The 19,846-nt window shown below is 39.9% G+C and overlaps 1 protein-coding gene across 3 annotated transcripts in view; it reads right to left on the reverse strand.

Moving 5' to 3' along the window:
- Positions 1–19,846, reverse strand: part of LOC122412166 (protein grainyhead) — an 86,622-nt gene that overhangs the window by 7,946 nt on the left and 58,830 nt on the right. For all 3 annotated transcript variants that reach the window (XM_043421517.1, XM_043421520.1, XM_043421519.1), the window contains 10 exons: positions 18,198–18,650; positions 11,166–11,571; positions 10,504–10,887; positions 6,923–7,182; positions 5,062–5,230; positions 3,122–3,233; positions 2,725–2,819; positions 2,405–2,575; positions 2,123–2,308; positions 1,438–1,893 (listed from right to left, as the gene is read on the reverse strand). In XM_043421517.1, the coding sequence (XP_043277452.1) occupies positions 1,438–1,893; positions 2,123–2,308; positions 2,405–2,575; positions 2,725–2,819; positions 3,122–3,233; positions 5,062–5,230; positions 6,923–7,182; positions 10,504–10,887; positions 11,166–11,571; positions 18,198–18,650 (2,692 nt within the window). The remainder of the gene's footprint in view (positions 1–1,437; positions 1,894–2,122; positions 2,309–2,404; positions 2,576–2,724; positions 2,820–3,121; positions 3,234–5,061; positions 5,231–6,922; positions 7,183–10,503; positions 10,888–11,165; positions 11,572–18,197; positions 18,651–19,846) is intronic.

Below are 19,846 nucleotides of genomic sequence, written 5' to 3' on the forward strand. Positions count from 1 at the left end.
AATCGCAAATTTGGCAGGGAACAAGATAGGAGAATTACTGGAATTATTGGAGAGTTTTTTTCGATCATTTCGTTGGACTCCAACGTTGGAAACTTCAGCGTCATTCTTGGAGATTATTATACGGTGACCCATTCGCAAATTGCAAATTTCTAGAGTCGCATGAGATGAGTTTTTCGTGGTATTTCAATGGAAAGCAGAAAATTATTGATGACCGACCGAATTTAGACTCCGGATGAATAAACAAAAAGCTGGAGTTTGTGACTTTACAGGAAAAGCTACCGGCGAGGTCGTGCGCATATCTTTTCAATTAAAATAAAATTCATTAGTGTTGTATATTCTCACAGTTTTCGACAATTTTTCGGCTACCAGAGATTAAATTGATGTTTGAAACAAAAAACAATTCAACAAAATTCTTATTAATCCTGTTCGAACCAATGCAACTTTTTTTTTAATGACGATTCTACCAAATCCCAGCACTACTTTTTCAAATACTAGTTTAATAATCTTTTTTTTTTTTGTATAAATGAACATTGAATATTTTTTTCCAAATAGAATGACACGAAACAATGGAAAAGAAAAAAAAATGTAAAATGAGCAATAAAAAGAAAGCGATAATGGATAATTAATTTGAATTGAAGAGATATCCGGCTTCGTTGACACCTATTTCCGTCAACTTACAGACCCCTCATTTTTCAGCACTTTTTTAATATTCATTCTGAGCCCAACTCAAGGATGGATGTGAAAACAAATAAATTGCACATATTCATGAACAATGGTGCCTCGACGAACTCGACGACTTACCGTGTCGCTCAAAGAGGAAAGTAGATTTTTTCTAACCGCAGTTGCAAGTAGACACCTAAATTGGAAATCCTAAGCCGGAAGTAGTTGCTTCCGATGAGCACACAGAAAAATCCAACCCACATAACAATCAAATTCGGAGCTCCAAGTAACCATTTATCAAAATTCTAATTATTTATCACTTTCATTGACTTTGTTTTTAATCTAAAGTATATTTCCGACTGGATTCCGCTTATTTTCTCTAGTGGTACCGTTTTTTTTGTGAATATTGTCAGCCGGTAATGAAATTCGAAGCTCCTGATTAGTTTTTGAATCATAAGACGAAATGCAGCCGCCCGAGAAAACTTTTGTTCCGTTATCGATTGAGTGTCTAAACGCGATTGAAAGATACCGTCGAAGTTCAAATGGAGCTCGAATGACAAAAAAATTCACTCCGCTCAGTAACGCATTCCCAAAAAACAAATTTCCAACACGAATAAAGTTCAACCCGTCAGACAATCATCGAATAATTGCGAGGAAGAATAACGTAAAAGCTACTTCGCTCAATGGAGGAACGAGCATTTCTGCAAGTCGAGGTGAAATGGTGAAATGTTTTGGCTCCTATGAAATTGAGATGAAGGCAGGACAAAAGATACTCACAGCGTTGAGCAATCCTTGGACGGTTGGTGGGGTTACGTGAAGAGGCGTATAAACGTCTTCGGACTCCTGCCTGACGTAGAGCATCACACGATCTTCGGGGTCGTTGCCACGTAAATGTTGGGATTGAATATGAAGCCGGTTGCCGACTCCGGTGACGATCGCGCCGGTTGTGCTGAGGCTGCCTTGTTGCATGCCCTGGAGAACGGAGCCCTGAAGCTCCTGGACTTGCATCAGTAAAGAGTCCTTTTTGTCGTGCAGCGAAGTCATATTATCGGGCGGAAAGTGGTTGTGAAACTTGAGCGCAGGCAAACTCGGTCTTCCGCACGCCGGATAAGGGCTACTCGCACCAGTTTTTATTCCTCCTCCTTCGCCGTTACTCAGCGACGATGTGTCCGTGTCCCCTCCCCCACCGCCGCCCCCGCTGCCATAGAAACCCGAAAGCTCCATAGTCGAGAACTGAAATTCGATAATTTTTATCATTTTCAGTCGATATTTCATATGCAACCGAATTATTTTACAATCGCGCATTTCTTCGTTGCTCTTTGGATAACATTTATTACTCGGGTCAATAGTTCAAACACTTTAAATGTCGATTGTTACTCATGAGATTTCACTCTCGGTCAGAGATTTAATTATTTTCTCACTTTTATATTTGTAAGTTAGATAAATATGAAGCTTGTCTCACTTTGTCGATGGAGTGTTCGGCAGGTGGTGAAAAAAGTACGGGCGGTTTGTGTAAATCCGCCATCGAGTAGAATTCACTTCTCTCGGTGACCGAGTGGTAAAGCTCGTCGAGCTTCTTCCTTCCGGTTGCAGTCATTTTTCTCTTCGCAGCTCGTCTTTCCTCGTCCCGAGTTTTTCTTTCAGCACCCTGTCAAATATTAATTGAAGACGTAACGTTCTATAGCGTGTTGCAAATTCGGTCCTCAAATTGAGCGAATCTTTCATCAGTCGATAAAAGTTTTACCTTATCGCAAAAAACTTTGATTTGGCAATAACCGCGATGTGAAGGCGGTGTGTAAGAATGAGTATGCGGTGGCGGCTCCTCGTATGTGTCGACTTGAATATGCAGCGGCAAGCCTTTTACGCCCTTTTGACTCGAAAAGTCTGTACTTAGACATTGCACTGCGACATTTATCTGTTATCCGAAATATTAAAAGTTACAGAACGATGGTAGGATTGGAATGAAAGAAAAAAAAAACGAACGCTATAAAAATCAAATTAATATTAAAAAATATGTAAAATGGAGTGAAAAATCATTGGAAGTGTTTCGAACGATTCCGATACCTTTGCCGACGACTCAAGAGGGTTCCAATATACCGCGATCGCGTTATGTGCAACTTCCTCGATGCAGCCGACCAGACCAACGCTGTTCTTCGTATCTGCAATAAGCGTATGACATTTTTTGTTCTTAATATCTCTTCACTGATGTTAGAAAACAAAAATAAACGTTTCAATTATTTTTTGTCTCAATAAATTAACCAACATCGTTTACGTCTTACCGAAATCCCATATCTGCTATACCGTGAAACAAATTTTCTGACAGCATGAACAAAAAAGTATATTCATGAAGAACTGAATTCGGAAAAAGTGTGCACGAGTAAAACCAAAGCTTCACGAAATTTGGATTTTTTTCTGATTTCATTTTCTCATCACATTTAGGGAACATAATATTTTTACTCACCAGCATCGAGAATGCGTTGCTTGACGGAATGTTGCCTGCCGTGCCAAAATTGCCACGCTTTTATTTCATCCTCGGGACTCTTTTCCTCTCGGAACATCAGCATTACAACACTCTATTAACAATGAAAAATAAAAAGAAAAAATAAAATAAATATTAAAAATGATAATGATAATAATAATAAATATCAGATCGGTTGAGAAGCAGGATTATTCATAATGAAAAGCCCATGCTCGTTCCATCATTCCAATTAATAAAGCGATCGAAGTCGAGCAGCCGAAAAACTTTCACCTCGAGTACTTCGTGCGAGTTCGAAGGCGCAAATTCATCGGTCCAACACTTTACGGGCGGAGATCAATTTATTTGATATAAAATAAAGTCTGGCATGTCCCAAGAGACTTTCGAAAGTATGTCGATTTAAAAATTCGTAATTCTGGAGATCTTGGAGCGATTGGGTCAGTGAGATGATTCGACGGTACTTTGGTGCTTGAAAAGTGAGACCACGAATTTCGAGTATTTCCGAACAACCATAGCAGCAATCTCGTTCAACCGATTTCGAGACATGCTGTTGTAGAGTTTGGGAAAGTAAATAAGTTAACTCGCCGATTGCAGTTTCATAATATCACACAAGTTTATCACTTTTTCTGGACTCGATACACTTTCGAAGTCGTCGTGACAATTTTTAAAATTCGTTGAGAGGAGAAAACGAATTGCTCTCTTCTCAAGTTTACCCAGAAAGAAACAACGCTCCTTGCTTGAGAGGAAAGAAAAATTTTTCAACTGAAAATGGCAAAATACCAAAGTGCACGTTCGATTGGATCTTTGGATGATTTCTTGGCTTTCCAATAAATCGATTATTCTCCCTGACTCCCTCATAGCGATCCTTAACTCGGACACGTGACAAATAGTTTTGCCTTCAGCATAATTTATGCTCGAGTTTGACGCCGGTCTCCGTCGTATAGCAAATGCTCTTGAAGCACCTTATTGCTGTGCTTATTTACTGGTCTATAGTGCACTAATATAATTCTTGTCTGAGGATATATGGCTTTGCTGTGTACTCGCCAGAAGCGGGCGATAGAGAAATGAATTTTTCGTGTTTCGGGTGAATGGTCGTAGATTTGTACAGCGCGTTCAACGCACGTGGTACGATTTTCAAGCATTCATAGAATTCGCAGTAATTACCAATAAGGAAAAGTATTGAAAACGTTGAAAAGATGAACACGAAGAAAGGCAACGCGATAAAATCAATCATTTGAAATCGACGTTGAACAGTATTTTTCGTCAATTTTCATGAAGATGTAAATAACGGAACTCGGCCTGAAAAGCTCCGGGAAATAAACTGTTAAAATTGATGATTTATTGAAAAAAGTGCTTGAAATAATTCCAAGTACGACACGACATCTGAAAACTCCACACCTTCGTTTATCGGCTATTTACGTACTCGGGCGTTAAATGAAAGAGTCTAAAAGTCAACTTGAGCAAACGTGTTCGATTAGCAATTAACGAGGAAGTCGTAACTCGTTATCGCGCTTAGTAGCAACACGAAGATAAAAAAAAGGACGTGCACACACTGGTGGAAGGATAAAATGAAAGAAAGAAAGAAAGACATGGCGCTAAGAATAAAAATGATATAATAAGGCTGGCGGCGGGAGGTTTTATCAGAATGGAAGCAACAAATGCAACGGCGCCGGTAAATGATACCGATTCAACATAACGGTCAACTCAAACGTTAAACGTATAAGACTTGCCGAGCGATAAATGACTCGACTCGTTTTTCTCTTGTTTACTTTCGCGAGATGTGCTTTGATTTTGTCCGTTTATACATCGGAATAATATCTTTCTTATTCTCATCATTAATTTATCTCCAAACCGCACATGAAGAAACTATTGAGAATTATTATCGCTCTCGTTATTTCCAAATAATTAATATAACAAATGTTTACCTTGACAGTTTGACCGGCCTTGAGGAGTGGCTTGTCCGGGTCAGGCACGTAGTCGAGTGTGATACCATAAAATTGTCCTTTGTTAATATACGTTATTCTGTCGTCCTCGCGTCTCTGTGACGTACTGATCGGCGATTCAAGATGGTATTTAAAGCCGTACGCCGAATAGCTGCAATAGCGGGAATTAATAAAAATATTATAATAAAATAAGAAGATAATTTTTTGTTATTATTAAAATAATGAAGTGAACAAAATTGAGTATATAATTAAATTTTTTAGGAATTTTGTCTTAAGATGTATAGCCGCGAGGGCCAGCCATTGCAAAAGATTATTGCGTGTAGTCGATAGATCGAGAGTAGCTTCGTTACCATATTTTTTTTATAAAAGAGTAACACGAAGCAACAACCAGTAAAAAGGTGCGTGACAAATAACGTTTGCCAACACGACCAAGACCATCACACGCCATCCAAAGGAACTTGGTTATCTCAATACATGATAATGCCATATAGCTAGAAACACCGAGGCACACTTTCCTGTTTATTTATTCTGCTCAATCGTTCTCTGACAAAAAGAATTTGTTAACTCAGCAAATGTTTATTCAACGAGAATTTTATTCAAATAAAATATTTAATTTGGGTTGCTACTCCAAAATAAATTTATTTTAATCGATGAATTTACGTTCCCAATGTTTGCATTCAGTTGATGATTTTATACGAATTATTCATCTTCTAAGGTATTCAATGAAATTGAAAAACTCAGAATGTTTTTCCCTTATTGGGAAATTGCAAAATTTCATCATTCGACTGATGTGAGTACATGCGCGTTAAAAACTTAATGCATTCAAGAAAACAAAAAATTCTTTTTTTCTTTATCAATGAAATTGCTTGGCCTAATGAAATGAGGCTAAATGGTAAAATTGTTACTATCATTGAAAACATGTACGTACATATATGACACATACGCAATATATAGTTCTACAATTTAATCTCATTCAAGATAACTTCACAGTGCTCTCATGTTTTTAAGCATACACATACCTAAAAACGAGGAAAATCAACATTTTTTTTATTACTTTTGAGAACCCCGCGGTAATTAATTAATGAATTTCAATTTCCGCGAAAAAATTCGATATATTTTTGAGTATAAAATGTTGAACGTAACGATTGAATACGTAAATACTTTTTGTCGTTCGATCCATTTCGATCTCTATCATGTTGTTTACTTATAACAATTGTTTCGAGGAGTTTGTATGCACACAAATATAAACGCGTGTGCATATAAATAACGAGGGCGTGCGAGCATTTCGTATTTTAAAATTTTAATGGGGTCAACTCGGAAACTCGACGTTGATAACGGCTCCGAGAGATCGCGAGCCTCGGTTAGGGCATAAAATAAACAAAAAATGAAAATATAAGAAATAAAAAGAAACGGAACACATTTCAGCTTTGCCAGGACATTGCAACGGGTTAACGCCCAGCTATTGCTCGACGCCTACCACAGCTTTTTATTGTAATAACTTGTACCACACATACGAATATGTCTGTGCACATTTATAAATCGAATGCTTGACCGAGTATATATATATATATTTATATCCAGCACATTTCGATTTCACAGACTCTTAATCCCAATCTCTCTTAAGTCAACTCACTCTCGATCGATTTATAGGGCATCGAAAATTGGAATAATAATGAATTTCCATTGAAATTTATTGTATCGTTGGGTTTTAATGAGTTTCCTCATATATTTTTATTTCTAGTTCTGATTAACCATTGGTTATTTTTGTCTTCGGTTACTATTTCATTTAATTTTTAGTACAATATCGATGAAAAATTAGTAAATGGAATAAACGAGTACTCACATTTTCGGTATCTGTATCTTATCGGCGTCGTTCTGTCGTCCAAAATCGTGCCACGGTCTCGATCTCGGCGGATTAGGACTCGCGTTGCTCGTCGTTGAACCACCGGACACGAGACCACCGCGTTGTACCTGAGCCTGTGCGTGTCCCTGCTGCAATTGAAGCTGCAACGGCTGATGATGAATAACGGCACCATTGTCGAGTACAACTGCCGTGCCCGTGCTCGTACCACCAGGACAGAGCTCCGTGTAGTCGAAAGACGACTAAATTCAAATAATTTCAACGAATTATTTCGAGGTTATTACTTTATGAATGGACATTCTTCGAAAAACCAACGTATGGTGAAAACGCGTTTTTATCGAAGCTGCAAAAACGTTCCCTGCGTTACGATATTTCGCTACCTTGAATTTCATTATCGAGAATTGAGAAACTGGCATTTGCCGCGAAGTCGCTGAAGTTTTAAGGGGCTCGAAGTTTCATTATAACTTATTCAAGTAACGAAGTATACGTCGAGGAAAAGTAAAAGGGTAACGAGGTTTGCGGTGTCGTAAAAGAAACCACGCATTCAACGTTCGGCTATGCTCGGTCGCGCACCGCAATGCCGAAGCCACCATTGTTGTTAACCGAGCTTAACTGGCGATGAAGCGTGTCCAATGGGAAGGGTACTTCACTGATTTTTACAACGCCTTTATGTGGCTTATGTCAAAATCGTTACTTTCTTAAACAAATATACGAGAAGAGTGAAAACGCGGTAGCTGTTTTAACCCTCTCAGAGCGAGGCCTATTTCACCACGTTGAACAAAAATTATACCCTTCATAATTTTATCTCAAAATACTTTCTTGTTTACGAATTTTGAATTTTGGGTGTGCACAGCACCAGGTACTTATCTAGCACCTAACACCTTAAATACGTCATATTAGCTTCCCTTTGAAAGGATATAAAGTTTGGAGTATGAAAACCAAATGTGTACCCACTTTTATTTTGCGATAACTAAAGCGCGTTTTCGCCCAACACGAAACGCCGGCTTTTCATTTTAGGAGTATTTACCGTGCAATCTAACCTTACTTGATGGAACTAGCCAGTCAGAATCCCGACCTTACTGAGCGATGCAGTTTTTCAGGGCCTGGAAGCGCGGTGTTGCGCAGAAGCAAAATACGGTCCGAGAAGGTTAAGCAATATTTCGAAGTCTTATCATGAGTTCAACGTTATTTGTGCAGAACTTTATGAGGGCAACGATAAACTAAAAAAAAATTGAGATAAGGCAGAATTTCAATGTGGATTTTCTATTACGGATTCTCGCAATACGTCAGCTGGACTAATCCCTGGTCAGGATCTAACGAGGCGGCTACGTTCGTTTATGTAAGACCATAGTATGGAAAATTGAAGCTGGATCAAGACGGAAATATTATCAGAGCAGCGGTACAGTCAAAATATATTATAATTCGATAGGCATGCAGTTACGCTTTCGATCTTTCTATTTGTGTCATTTACATATAATAGTAATTGATAGCTATAGATTCGATGGAATCTCGGTATCAGGAGTAATCCAAATACAAAAATAATATGAACTACGAAAAAATGAGTAATTTCAATCATGAGAATAGTAATTTCTTTTTTTGCAATGTTCTTCGATGAGGCTTCGTTAAGGTCGATCCCCTGCGACAGCCCCAACCAAAAGTTATGTACCGTTTGCGTATTAAAAGGGTTGATAATTCGTTCGGATCGTAATCAATAACTTTGTAAAGAGCCTATATACGTACTCGGTGCCAGCAGATATAGTAAAAATATCATTTGCTTTCGTAAAATTTATTCTAAAAGTATTTTTGATCTGACATCGCGAGTAAATTTTTTGACGGAACTATCCGGGCTACGCTTCAACGTACAGAAAAGGTTTCCTATACAGACGACATTCGCTTGTTCGCTTGCAAAATATATCGTATGCAGCTTAAACCTTCGTACTTCTCGAGACTATATCTGTCAAACTAGATGGTCAATCACCTTGATTTTTTTTCACAATATCTGTGATATCCTGCTCTAGCTCCTCCTCGTTTTTTATAAACTTCCTAATTTTAGTACTAGCGGTAGAATTAATAATGTACTGTTTGCCTATGCATGGTCCACATGTTACGTGTTAATTGAGTCAACTTCAATTACATATATCTCGGGTTCGGGATGGTGAAGCTTGTTAAAATTTTATAGAGGTGTTGTTCATATGTTAAACAATACGTATGCCAAATTTAAATAATTTCCTAATTTAACTGTCTCGTGGAGGAACCACCTTAAAGGCTTCGAATTTTTTACCAGGCATAGTCCTCGCTAGCAAAGTGTGACCGGCACGTAAGGGGCCTGCCACGCTTCCTCCTTATTGGGCTTATAATCGAGTGAGAGAAAACTAATCGGAGTCTAGCCGAGCAACTGAATTCTCCCATAAGAAAAAGCTTTCATCCTTTAGTTCGATATCGAAAGCGATCACAGGTCGGCTCTGGAACTTCGGTGGGAAGGGATATCTTTTAGAAGTTCGGCCTCTGGAATTTTTGTCGATTTGTCCAATGAATGATGAACGCACAAGTCAACTCCGAACCCCCAAACTCATTTATTTAAATGTAAACCCATCAAGTGAGATAAAAACGACTCGGACTTTTCATCGGCATAAAATGTTCCTCGTTCATTATAGTAAATTTTCTTCGATTATGGATAAGGAAGAGAGAGAGAGAGAGAGAGATAGAGAGGAAGATGGTAAGTTGCAGAATCATTTAGACCAAATCTTATCGTAAAATTTCTCATCAACCCAAAGATCTTTAAGGAGTTTCGGTACAGGCGATACAATGTTGCCATGCTAAACCATGCTAAAAACATAAAAAATTTCAAAAAGTTTAGAATTTTATAAAATTTGGTGAACATATTCTTTAGTGTCAAATTTGCCAATACAAATTTTTTAAGATTTTTCTTCTACACAGTTATCGAGTAATTGATCACTAAAGTTGACGTGTATAAGCATAGCGTTTCCATATATATAGGTATACATTCCGGGTATAAAAAATCTGCTTTAATACGTAATTACTCGATAACTAAGTAGAAGAAAATTTTGAAAAAATTTGTGTTTTCGCACTTGATGTTGAAGAACATTATCACCAAATTTGATCAATTTCTTAATATTTTGACTTCTGTACCGAAACTCCTTAATAGAGGGGCAAAAAACAAACGTTTTTTTCCAAGTAAAAAACATTGGAATTTCTTTACTATGTCGTTGCAATGGGTCAGGTTCGAGAAAAGGGACTCCCGTGAAATGCCCACTGAATTTTTTCTCACGACGATTCTCAACCTTTTTGATAAATCAAGCTAAAATCATGGTCAAAACAATTTGTCTTGTCGTCGGACACCTAGAAAATTGAGAGCTATCCCAAATTTTCATATTTCTAAGGGTCTTATAGTGCTAGAGAAAGCCAGTCTCCTGTCCAGTCGAATGACCCGTGGATCGATACGGAAGACAGGTTAGTTTTTCCGTATCAGGCATTCGAGAAAAAAAGTCCCATTCGGTCTTGGTCTGCCGCCTGCTCGAAACGAAAAAAACAATGGAACTAACCTGATGAAGTGCAGCGGGTGGATGGTGATCTTGTCTGGGTGTGACAGCATCAGCTCCAATGCCGGAGTCGGGACTTGGCAAATCGACGGTAAGTACTTTGCTGCTGCTCGACGAGGAGCGTATGGCGTGTGTCGTTGTGTATGAACTGGGGACGACTTCGTACCTCGTGTAGGAGGCTGTTGTGGTTGGCAATGAGGAGCCGCTCGAAGAGGCCAATGGCGGTAATGTATCACCGGTGACGTAGACAGCGGTTGTTTCCTGATGGAGAGCTGCCTGATTGGATGGGTTTGAAGCGGCGTTCCCTGAATTAGATGTGTACGCTGCAGACTGTAACCTCGGACTACATGACGAGTAAGGGTCATAAGGGCTGCCGTATTGCTGGACCTGAAGGCAAAAATATCATGGGGTTGGCCTCAATTGTTTTTTTTTTTCGGTCTCGTCTCGGCTCAAAATGATTCTCCATCGATTTTTCTAATTCGTTCAAGTCAAATTGGACGTTTTTTCGGACTCGTATGATAATAGACAAATTATAATATTCATGCGGTGTAGAAAAAAGATGAAGCGCGCTGCATGCAACGAATTAACGTATTGGCAAACAAGGAAACGAAGAAACGTAACAAATGTGAATTTCCATTATATACTCGTTGGAGCTGGTCCGTTACCTGTAACTGATGTTGATGCTGATGATGATACATTCCCGGCGGCGTTGGGCTATCCGGTTGTGCCTGTTTGTGCCGTTTGCTGGACTGCTGACCTCCGCGGGACGAGCTCAAGTCCTCGGGTTCTCTCTTGACCCCGGTTATGCCAGTGGCACCACCGGTGTTGCCGGTGTTACCAGCGCCCCCATTATTTCCTCCCGATGAAGTATCGTGACGCAACGACTGCGGGCTCAACGGCATAGAAATGGCACTTTGAAGACTTTGTCCCGGGCTGTGAGATTGTTGATTGTACTGGTGAAGAAAATGATGCAATTCACCGTTTCCTGTTGCCTCGTTGTTCTCCATGCGATTCGAACCGCCTGAGGCTTGACTCGCTTCCTGCACCAGTAGCTTTTGGCCCATCACACCCCTTCAACATTTGCCAAGAAATATTCAAATTACTTGGCATTTCGAGGTGTCCTCTCGAGAAGCAGATGAAATGCGGAGGGGAAAGATCGATCGATCTCTCATTCGTGAAGAGGGCTTAAAGAGGCGCGACGAATTAACGGCGTCAACGCGCAAGGGTGTCGCGTTACCCCCTTCGGGAGCGGCGATTGTCCCAGCGAAAAAATTTTCCCTCATTATTTAGATCGCGCTTCCATGTGAATTTTTCAATCTCCTCGTGTGCGCGTTAACCCGATGAATAAAAATGTAGCGCAAACAGTTGTGAATTAGCATAGAGAGTGAAAAAAATAAGAATCGTTCGTTCCGGCGCGACCGCGTCGCCGACATCTTTTAACCGACGGCTCCTCCAAAAGTGGCCGTTTAGAAAAAGAAACCAAAGTTATCGGCAAAACGAAAAAAAGCACGAGGTTATCGCGACGAAAATTCAACATCTGCGAATGAATAAAATTGACAAACTAACTATAAACATAACTTCTGAAATTCCTCATACCCTTACATTAGGCTTGATCTCAAGAACAAACCACGGTCGAGACAATATCGCGGACAGTGGCAATAAAAATTTTTCAAACGTTTTTACTGCACCTCGCGAGGCTCTGAGCAGGAAGACGATGGAGAGAGAGAGAGAGAGAGAGAGAGTAAGTAAAGATTCGAGAGAAAAAATATAAAACGAATGCAGTGGAGCTCATCTCGTGCTAGATACGTTATTCGTATAAGTACCTTACACGAGGATCAAAAGAGACGCGTCTCTCGGCATTATGTGAAGTAGTTAACATGTTATATTTAGCATGATAATGCGTATCCACAAAGACGTCTACCCTTATAAACTGCCAACGCTTTCGGTATATGTGATCTTTTTACATTCTTATTCCCTTTTTTACTCATATACACAGGTATATACATAAAAGGCCTTAGGTGAAATTTAGCCCTTCTGGCTCGATCTCTTGTCTCTCTTTTTCTCCGAGCTATGTACGCCCTTAGTTGTTGAGCACTCGGTGAACCTGACCTTCTTCTTACCTACGGTCAGATGCATCGAGACAATAACATTTTTTCTCTCTCCCTCCCTTTTCCTATCTTCCTCTCGATACCTGATCCTTCCTTTCCTCATCCAATCTTATCCCCTCCCTTTTTGGTATGTTAAATAAGTGTGCGTTAAAAGTAAAAGGAGTAGAGGAAAAAATGATATTCCAAACGTTTCGAGAGATCGTCATAACCCCAGGCTATGAGGGTCTCTCGCCCTATGAATTCGGCTTAAATGAAATGGATCCACAGCTTCGAACAGATTGCTCGAGAGAGAGAGAGAGAGAGAAACTTTATCGTGCTGAGCCTTTGCATGCTCGATCGGGTAATGTGATGCTAATCCTTCGTGATTTCGTTTCTTTCCCTCTCGTTTTTTTCGAGAGAGACCTGTCGCTAAAAATCTCGAGAAGCAACGATCAGAAAAATGTTGGGTCCTCGATCCGAGAGAATTAATAAAATCGAGCGATGCATCCTCAGTGAAGTATTTCACTCCGGTTGAATCGTCGGATATCAACAATTATTCAGCGACTTCTATCAGGGTGGATTTCTTTCGCCGGTATTCGGGCCTTTTCTCATGCAACTGCGCATGTGCGTGAGAAAACTTGCAATGGATTCTGACGAACTGTGTAGCGGGAGGAGCGTCTTTTAAGAGTATGGATCAGTCGACTAACCTCACTTGGAATTTTCGAAATTGAAATTCTCTGACATGGTTTGACCGATTAAAAAAATGCTCTGTCAGCCTACGCAGAACGATGGCAAAAATCGACTGACAGAGCCTTTTTTTAAACGGTCAAACTGTGTCAAAGAATTTTGATTTCGAAATTTGCAGCTATTTCTCTCGCACTCACGGTTGCGATATACCGACTGATCCATCCTCTTAAGTCTATCCGTCTTCGTTTTCAAATCGACCCAATGGTTGAGTCTATTCTCGTAATTTTTATCAAACAGTCCGATAAATAATCTACGTGCTCCGTTGTTATAGGGGAGACCGGGGCAAAACGGGATACCCGAAATATGAGAGAAATTTTTTTCTTTTTTTTCTTCAATTTTTATCCTAGTCCAAAAAGAACATGAAACATATTTTTTTCCAAAATATCTTGTTTTTTTTTTATTTTGATTTTTTTTTCAAATTCTCTTTTTTTTTATATCACTTTTAAAATGAAAACGTTTTTGCACAGATATACAAAAAGTATTTGTAAATCTGCGATTACTGCCTCCCAGATAACTGTCTACGACAGTAATCGCAGATATATATATATGTTTACGGACCATATCATGTGTGTTTACACCTGCACATGAGTCATGTGCCCGCTCTGCACAATTTTGGCACTGAATCCATGATTCAGTGGACAAAGAATACAAATTTTTATAAAATAAACATTGGCAATCTTCGTTATTATTCATATCATTAATTTTGAATTGAATTACAGAGGGTGCGTTCGACGTACGTTAGAGCGTTGTAAGCGCTGAGAGCGCTCACAGCGTGCGCTCGACTTACGTTTGAGCGCTGTAAGCGCTGAGATCGCTTTCAACGCTTACAGGGGTAAGTCGGAAGCACTCGGTTACGGGTGCAAGATACACCCAAGGTGCATTGAATTAAAATCATAGTAAAAAAATTTCATGAGTTTTTGAGGGGTACCCCGTTTTGTCTCGGATTTTTTTAATGAAAATTGAACAAAATTCCCGTACATTTATTAGTTTTTGGAAGTAAAAAATAGACAGAGCTTCCCAAACTTCTGAAAAGTTCAATATTTCCTTAGGTATCCCGTTTTGTCCCGGTCTTCCCTACACCGTTCGTACGTATACACGTATCGGGTGAAATGTCGTAAAAACGTAGTGACAAGCCTAACTGCTAAAAAGTATAAGAAAAAGAGGATGTGGATTGTAGATTGTGCGCGGCGTGCGCAACGAGGCAACGTGACCCTTGAGGCGAGCACGCTTCGTTTGTGACCTCCCCCAGGATGCTCCGGTTCCATGATGCCCCTGCTCTTTTTACACGAGTGTAACAAACAATGATTCCCGGGACTCGTACAGTTTACTCGAGAAACGAGACCTGACATTCGTATACACGCTCCGTGTGATCTTTGCCTCGTCTCTATACTTCTGGACGGAGTGGACGGGCTTCCATCTTCATCACCATTATGGTACTTGCTGAGAAAATATATCTCTTTATCTTGATTTTTCACTACTCAACGTACCCATGGGGGTAGGCAAGTACTTGGTAGCTGGCAAACTTTTCGAGACCATCTAAAAGTCCTGCAAGTTCACGGTTAGGAGTATAACGATGCGGTCGTTTTGCCTTTTTTAGGGCCATCACGCACTTCGCATCCCGAACCCCTTGTGGATCGTTTGCCCGTGTGGTTCGTGTGAAACGAAACACGTATCTTATCTTGCTCGACTCTCACCGATAAGCGGAGATCGCGGATAAATCTAATTAAATATTTCCAGCGACATATTTTACCCCCGACCTTCGAAATGTATAACGACTACGTCATTTTTTCTCTCGGATCGAGATATCGAGATCGATCTGTTCCCGCACCATTTTCTTAGCATCTTTCCCGAGACTCAAATTAGTTCCTCGCGATATGCTCGATGAGTCTTTCTCCTTCTCCAAATCTAATCCTCCGTTTTTCGCTCTCTTTGAACTTTTTCATTTTAGTCTATCATCGGACAAGCATTGATACGCGACGAACGGTGGATCGGAGACGAATATGTCAAGAAATAACTTTGTCGCAATAATTTTCGATCGATTTCGTTGCACGAGTCTTTGGCCAAAAATCGACGAAATCGCGGTGAAAAGGAAAAGACGAAACTCATGAAAGGGGGGCTCACCGACGTACCAGAGGTTCGTAATGATTGTTTGGAGGATAAAAATGCGCACGGAAGAAGCGCGTATAACGAGTTGAATTCCAGGGACGAGGCAGGACGGAGGCTGTTGAGTCATTGCCGGGTGTGACCCGACTTCTTCGTACTCTGTGCTTCACGAGTGGTAAGATGTACAGCACGTTACAAACGGAGTCAGTGTCCACCAGCTTATTATTTATAAAGAGTCCGGATTGTCAACGTGTCTCGCGAGCGAGTAATAAAATTATCATCGTAAATTTGAATAAACGAGAACGTGATGCTGTTGCTCTTGATGCTCTTTACGTGTCAGGCATAAGTCGGCGACAAAACGAGCAAAGAAAACATCATAATATATATATTTACAAGAGAAAGATTAGGAGCAGCCACGTGAGTGGTTCAACAGAGCAGGGCCACGAACATTTTTATTTTTTTCCAACGGAATCGCCTTTCCCGCGTCTTGATTTTCCGGTAAATTATCATGCAACGGGAATCAGAAGCGAGAGAGCTGTGGAAGGTCGAGGCTCCTTCATATGACGTGACACTGCTCGCGGTTCTCAGGTCAAATGTTATAATAGCGGTCAAACAAGATTTTTGTCTATTGATTAAATGAACGCAATGACTCTGTTTAACTCGTTTAACACGCGGCGATTCAAATCGAAACGTTTTCCAGAAAAATTATTATCCTTCACTTCCCATATCTTCCTTCATTATCCTTGGAGAGACGTACAAATGTGAGATTGCGTAGTGCGTCGAGAGATTCGGAGTGTGTTGAAGAAATTCGAGCCAAGACAGAAACCAGGAGTGGGTAGTCTCGTGTCGGAGCATGGATTATAACCCACACGTATTTTTCGATAAAAATAAACATGTACGAGGCGTTGCGCGCGTTCGAAAAAGGTCTGCCATCGAAATGGATCAAAATGTTGGAGCACATTGAACAGAATAAGATGAAAGAGTTGAAAATTCAACTTGAAGTAGGAATTTTGTTAAGGAGTTGAGGATGGAAAATTACATCGATCAGAGATCAAATTTATCAAGGTCGACCACCTGAATCACGTGAGAAACGTAGAAATATATGCGATTTGAATAGAATATATATATATGCCCATGGGATGAATAAATACGAATAAAAAGTTTATCCCATTACGAGGACAAACCCACGAATCGCATATAACAATGAAAATTGGATTAAAATCGTAGTTTTTCGCTCGAGTGATCGCCACAGAAAAAATCTTCACGCTTTTAAACGGATGAAAAGAGTTGAGAATTTTTAACGATCCGGTCTCTCGTACAAATTGTCAAGATCTTATCGTCGTCTTTTTTTCTCTTCGTCTCTCTCCCTCATTTTCTCTTCGGCTTGGGCTCAAGATTGGAGGGAAGATTACAGAGGAGCGTCCTTTTCTATACACCCTTCAGTTCTTGGCTGAGATCTTTTCGAGATAAAGAGAGAAAAAAAATAAATAATAAAATATACAGAACCCATTGCAGATAAATTTGCTCGAATTCGCGCACGCGTGTGCACCTTCAGCAAAAATGGCACCCTGACGATATTTTGTCCGTTTTTACTGTGGCGCAAACAAAATGCTTGCCTCTGAATTTACTTTCGTCATTTTTATCGATTATCTTCAAAAGAAAGACACTTTTTTGTTTTTTCAAAACAATTGGAAATGCGATGACTCCTGTGAAAAGTCTCTGGGTGCTTAAACATAAATTTACTTGTCTAAATTTCTCATTAAAATATTCACAATTGACCTACAATTTGAACAACTTTGACGGTCGAAAGTATTGCCAATAAATTCGAGACGTGTCTTGAAATACATATTGCGATAGTCTTTGGTAAAAGACAAAAAAGAGAGAGAAAGAGATACAAATTGCAAGAACCGAAATAAAATGTCCTTTTGAAATGCGTGTACGTTGCGGGCTTCTTTTCTCAACAGTAAATTACAAAATATGCTAAGCGTCCGATATAAATCAAAAGTGGGACTGCGAGGAGCCCTTACCCGCGCGAGCGAAGGGTTCGAAACGGCCACCCCTGTCGCTCGTACAAAAAAAATATAATAAAAATAAAAATAAAAGGGAAATGTGTCGCACAGGGCAGCAAGAAGGTTGAGCGAGAAAGAAACGAGCCCCAAAAAATCACGGAAGAAAATAACCCTTTCGAATTGGGGTGAGACCGTTTTCCAGGCAAAAATACATTGCTTTCTCTCATACAATTGGGCCCAAGTCCCAAAACATTCCGTCCAAACTTATCTGCCTCACAACCTTTTTTTCCCAACCATTGAAATATATATAAATATAGATATAGATTTTTCTGTGATTTGAAGAACTTGGAAAGAATTATGGCCACCCATGAGGTTTAGTTTGCAAACCGAGCAAATGGCCCGGAATAAAATGATTTCTTGCAGCCGTAACATGAACTGCAAGCACCTGCGCTGAAGCTTTGAGATTTGTATAATTCCTGCTCTGAAAACTTTCGATTCGTCGACAAAATATTTTAACGATCATAATTATGAGCCGCGGTTGTTGAAAATTATCGTGCAATTCCCCATTTGAATTAAATTCCCGCACATAACAATTTAAATTGATGAAAATACATTATTATTTAAAAAATTGCCGACCGATTCAACAAGCAAAGGCATTGGGCAAAAATATGTTTGGAATTTGGTGAATGTACGAAATTCGGATGGAAAATATATAACGAGAAATAAATTGTGAGTTTCTTAATATACTTACGCGGACCAGAGCTCATGGGGTGGTGGTAATTTGACATCGGCAGCTTTGTCCGGTAATTTGTAATACTCGTATACGTAGGAGGCAGCAGGATCGTCGGCGTGCGAGGCCACGGCCGAGACCTGATGTTGCTGTTGTAGATTGAGCATCGCAGCGGTCGCTACCGACAATGGATGCTCGCAGTACGCACGCCAATCACCCTCCATGCCCTGTACCTGAACCTGCACGGCGGCAACCCTCTTGTTTACGTCGACGTGATCCTCGCCACCGCCGTTCGTCGTAACGTCGTTTCCGCTTTGGGGATTTTGCAATGATTGCTGCTGCTGCTGCTGCTGCTGCTGTCCTTCCTCGTTACCGATCTCCTCCTCCTCGTCCACGGGTTCCCGTCCACCGTAAGCCTGCTGTTGGCCCTCCTCGGCCACGCCAGCGGCCTCTTCCTCGCCTCGACTTCGTCTTCTAAATAAAAAATTCAATTTTTTCAATTACAAACAATGTTCGGTAAAAACCTTTGAATTCTTTCAATTATCTCATTGGTCATTGATTGATAACACTTTTTTTTACGGTTATTTACACACGTGGAAATTGACTAATGAGAGTAATTCTCACATTGTTCAGATATTTCAAAGAGTATGAGCTCAAAGCTTAACCGTGGGAGCTACAAAATTTGATATGTTTTAGTAGGGTTCAATATGTCAAATAACCAAATCGTAGAACGGTCGATATTTCGAAATTTTTTAAATTGTAATATGAGATTGAAGAAAAATAAGTTATTCGAAATTTTTATTTCCGACTATTTAACAGATTACGTGTTTCATCGACTTTCTAGCGTTACGCGTTAATTTTCGGGAAATCGACATTTTAGTCGTCATTCTACGGACGATTCTTATAAACACGTGCTTCGAACCTTGCAGTTTCTACTTTATTTATTTTCAACATTCAAAGCTCTAGTCGAATTCATTTGTCTCCGTATTATCATTCCAAGTTTATAAACTCGAGATTTCAGCTGTTCGAAATTTTAGTCATTCCAACATTTTATCCCCGCCCATATTTTTTAGTAATTGAAAACACTGAAGTTCCGATATGCTGTTGAATTTTGGACGATGGCTACATTTTTCTGTAAATATGCGACGGTGTGTTATACTCTAGAACGAATATTGAAAGTGGATCGAAGAAATCCACCAATGAATATATACGTTGAATGAAAAAATTTTGAAATTACGAGTATGTGCATACGGTGTTTTGTATTAATTGTTGAAAAGAGCCTGAAAACTGTTATAGACGCGCCACAAGAGACGTTGAGATTTCCATTAAAAATTGTTCCACTAATCATTAATGATTCGAAGCTCGACTCCTGCGTGTGCCTTAGGAACTTGGTTCGTCCAAGTAATTTCCATATCCAACGTAGAAACAAAAAAAGATTCGACGTTGGTGGCTTCATGCCGGATTGCACGGGGAAAAAAATGATAGAAGCAGATGTGGGGAGGGATCCGAGAGAGCAAGAGAGATTGGTAGTGCGTCGAGGGGGATCAGGTACGTAATATCTGATGCATGTGTCCCGATGTTTGGTGGCTATGTAGCGAAAGGTACGAGCGTATCTATATACACGAGCGGAAATTAATTATTATAGACCCCTTTGCCTTTTCCCTACAGTC

The sequence above is a fragment of the Venturia canescens genome, chromosome 6, assembly GCF_019457755.1.
Source record: "Venturia canescens isolate UGA chromosome 6, ASM1945775v1, whole genome shotgun sequence".
NCBI classification, from domain to species: Eukaryota; Metazoa; Arthropoda; class Insecta; order Hymenoptera; family Ichneumonidae; genus Venturia; species Venturia canescens.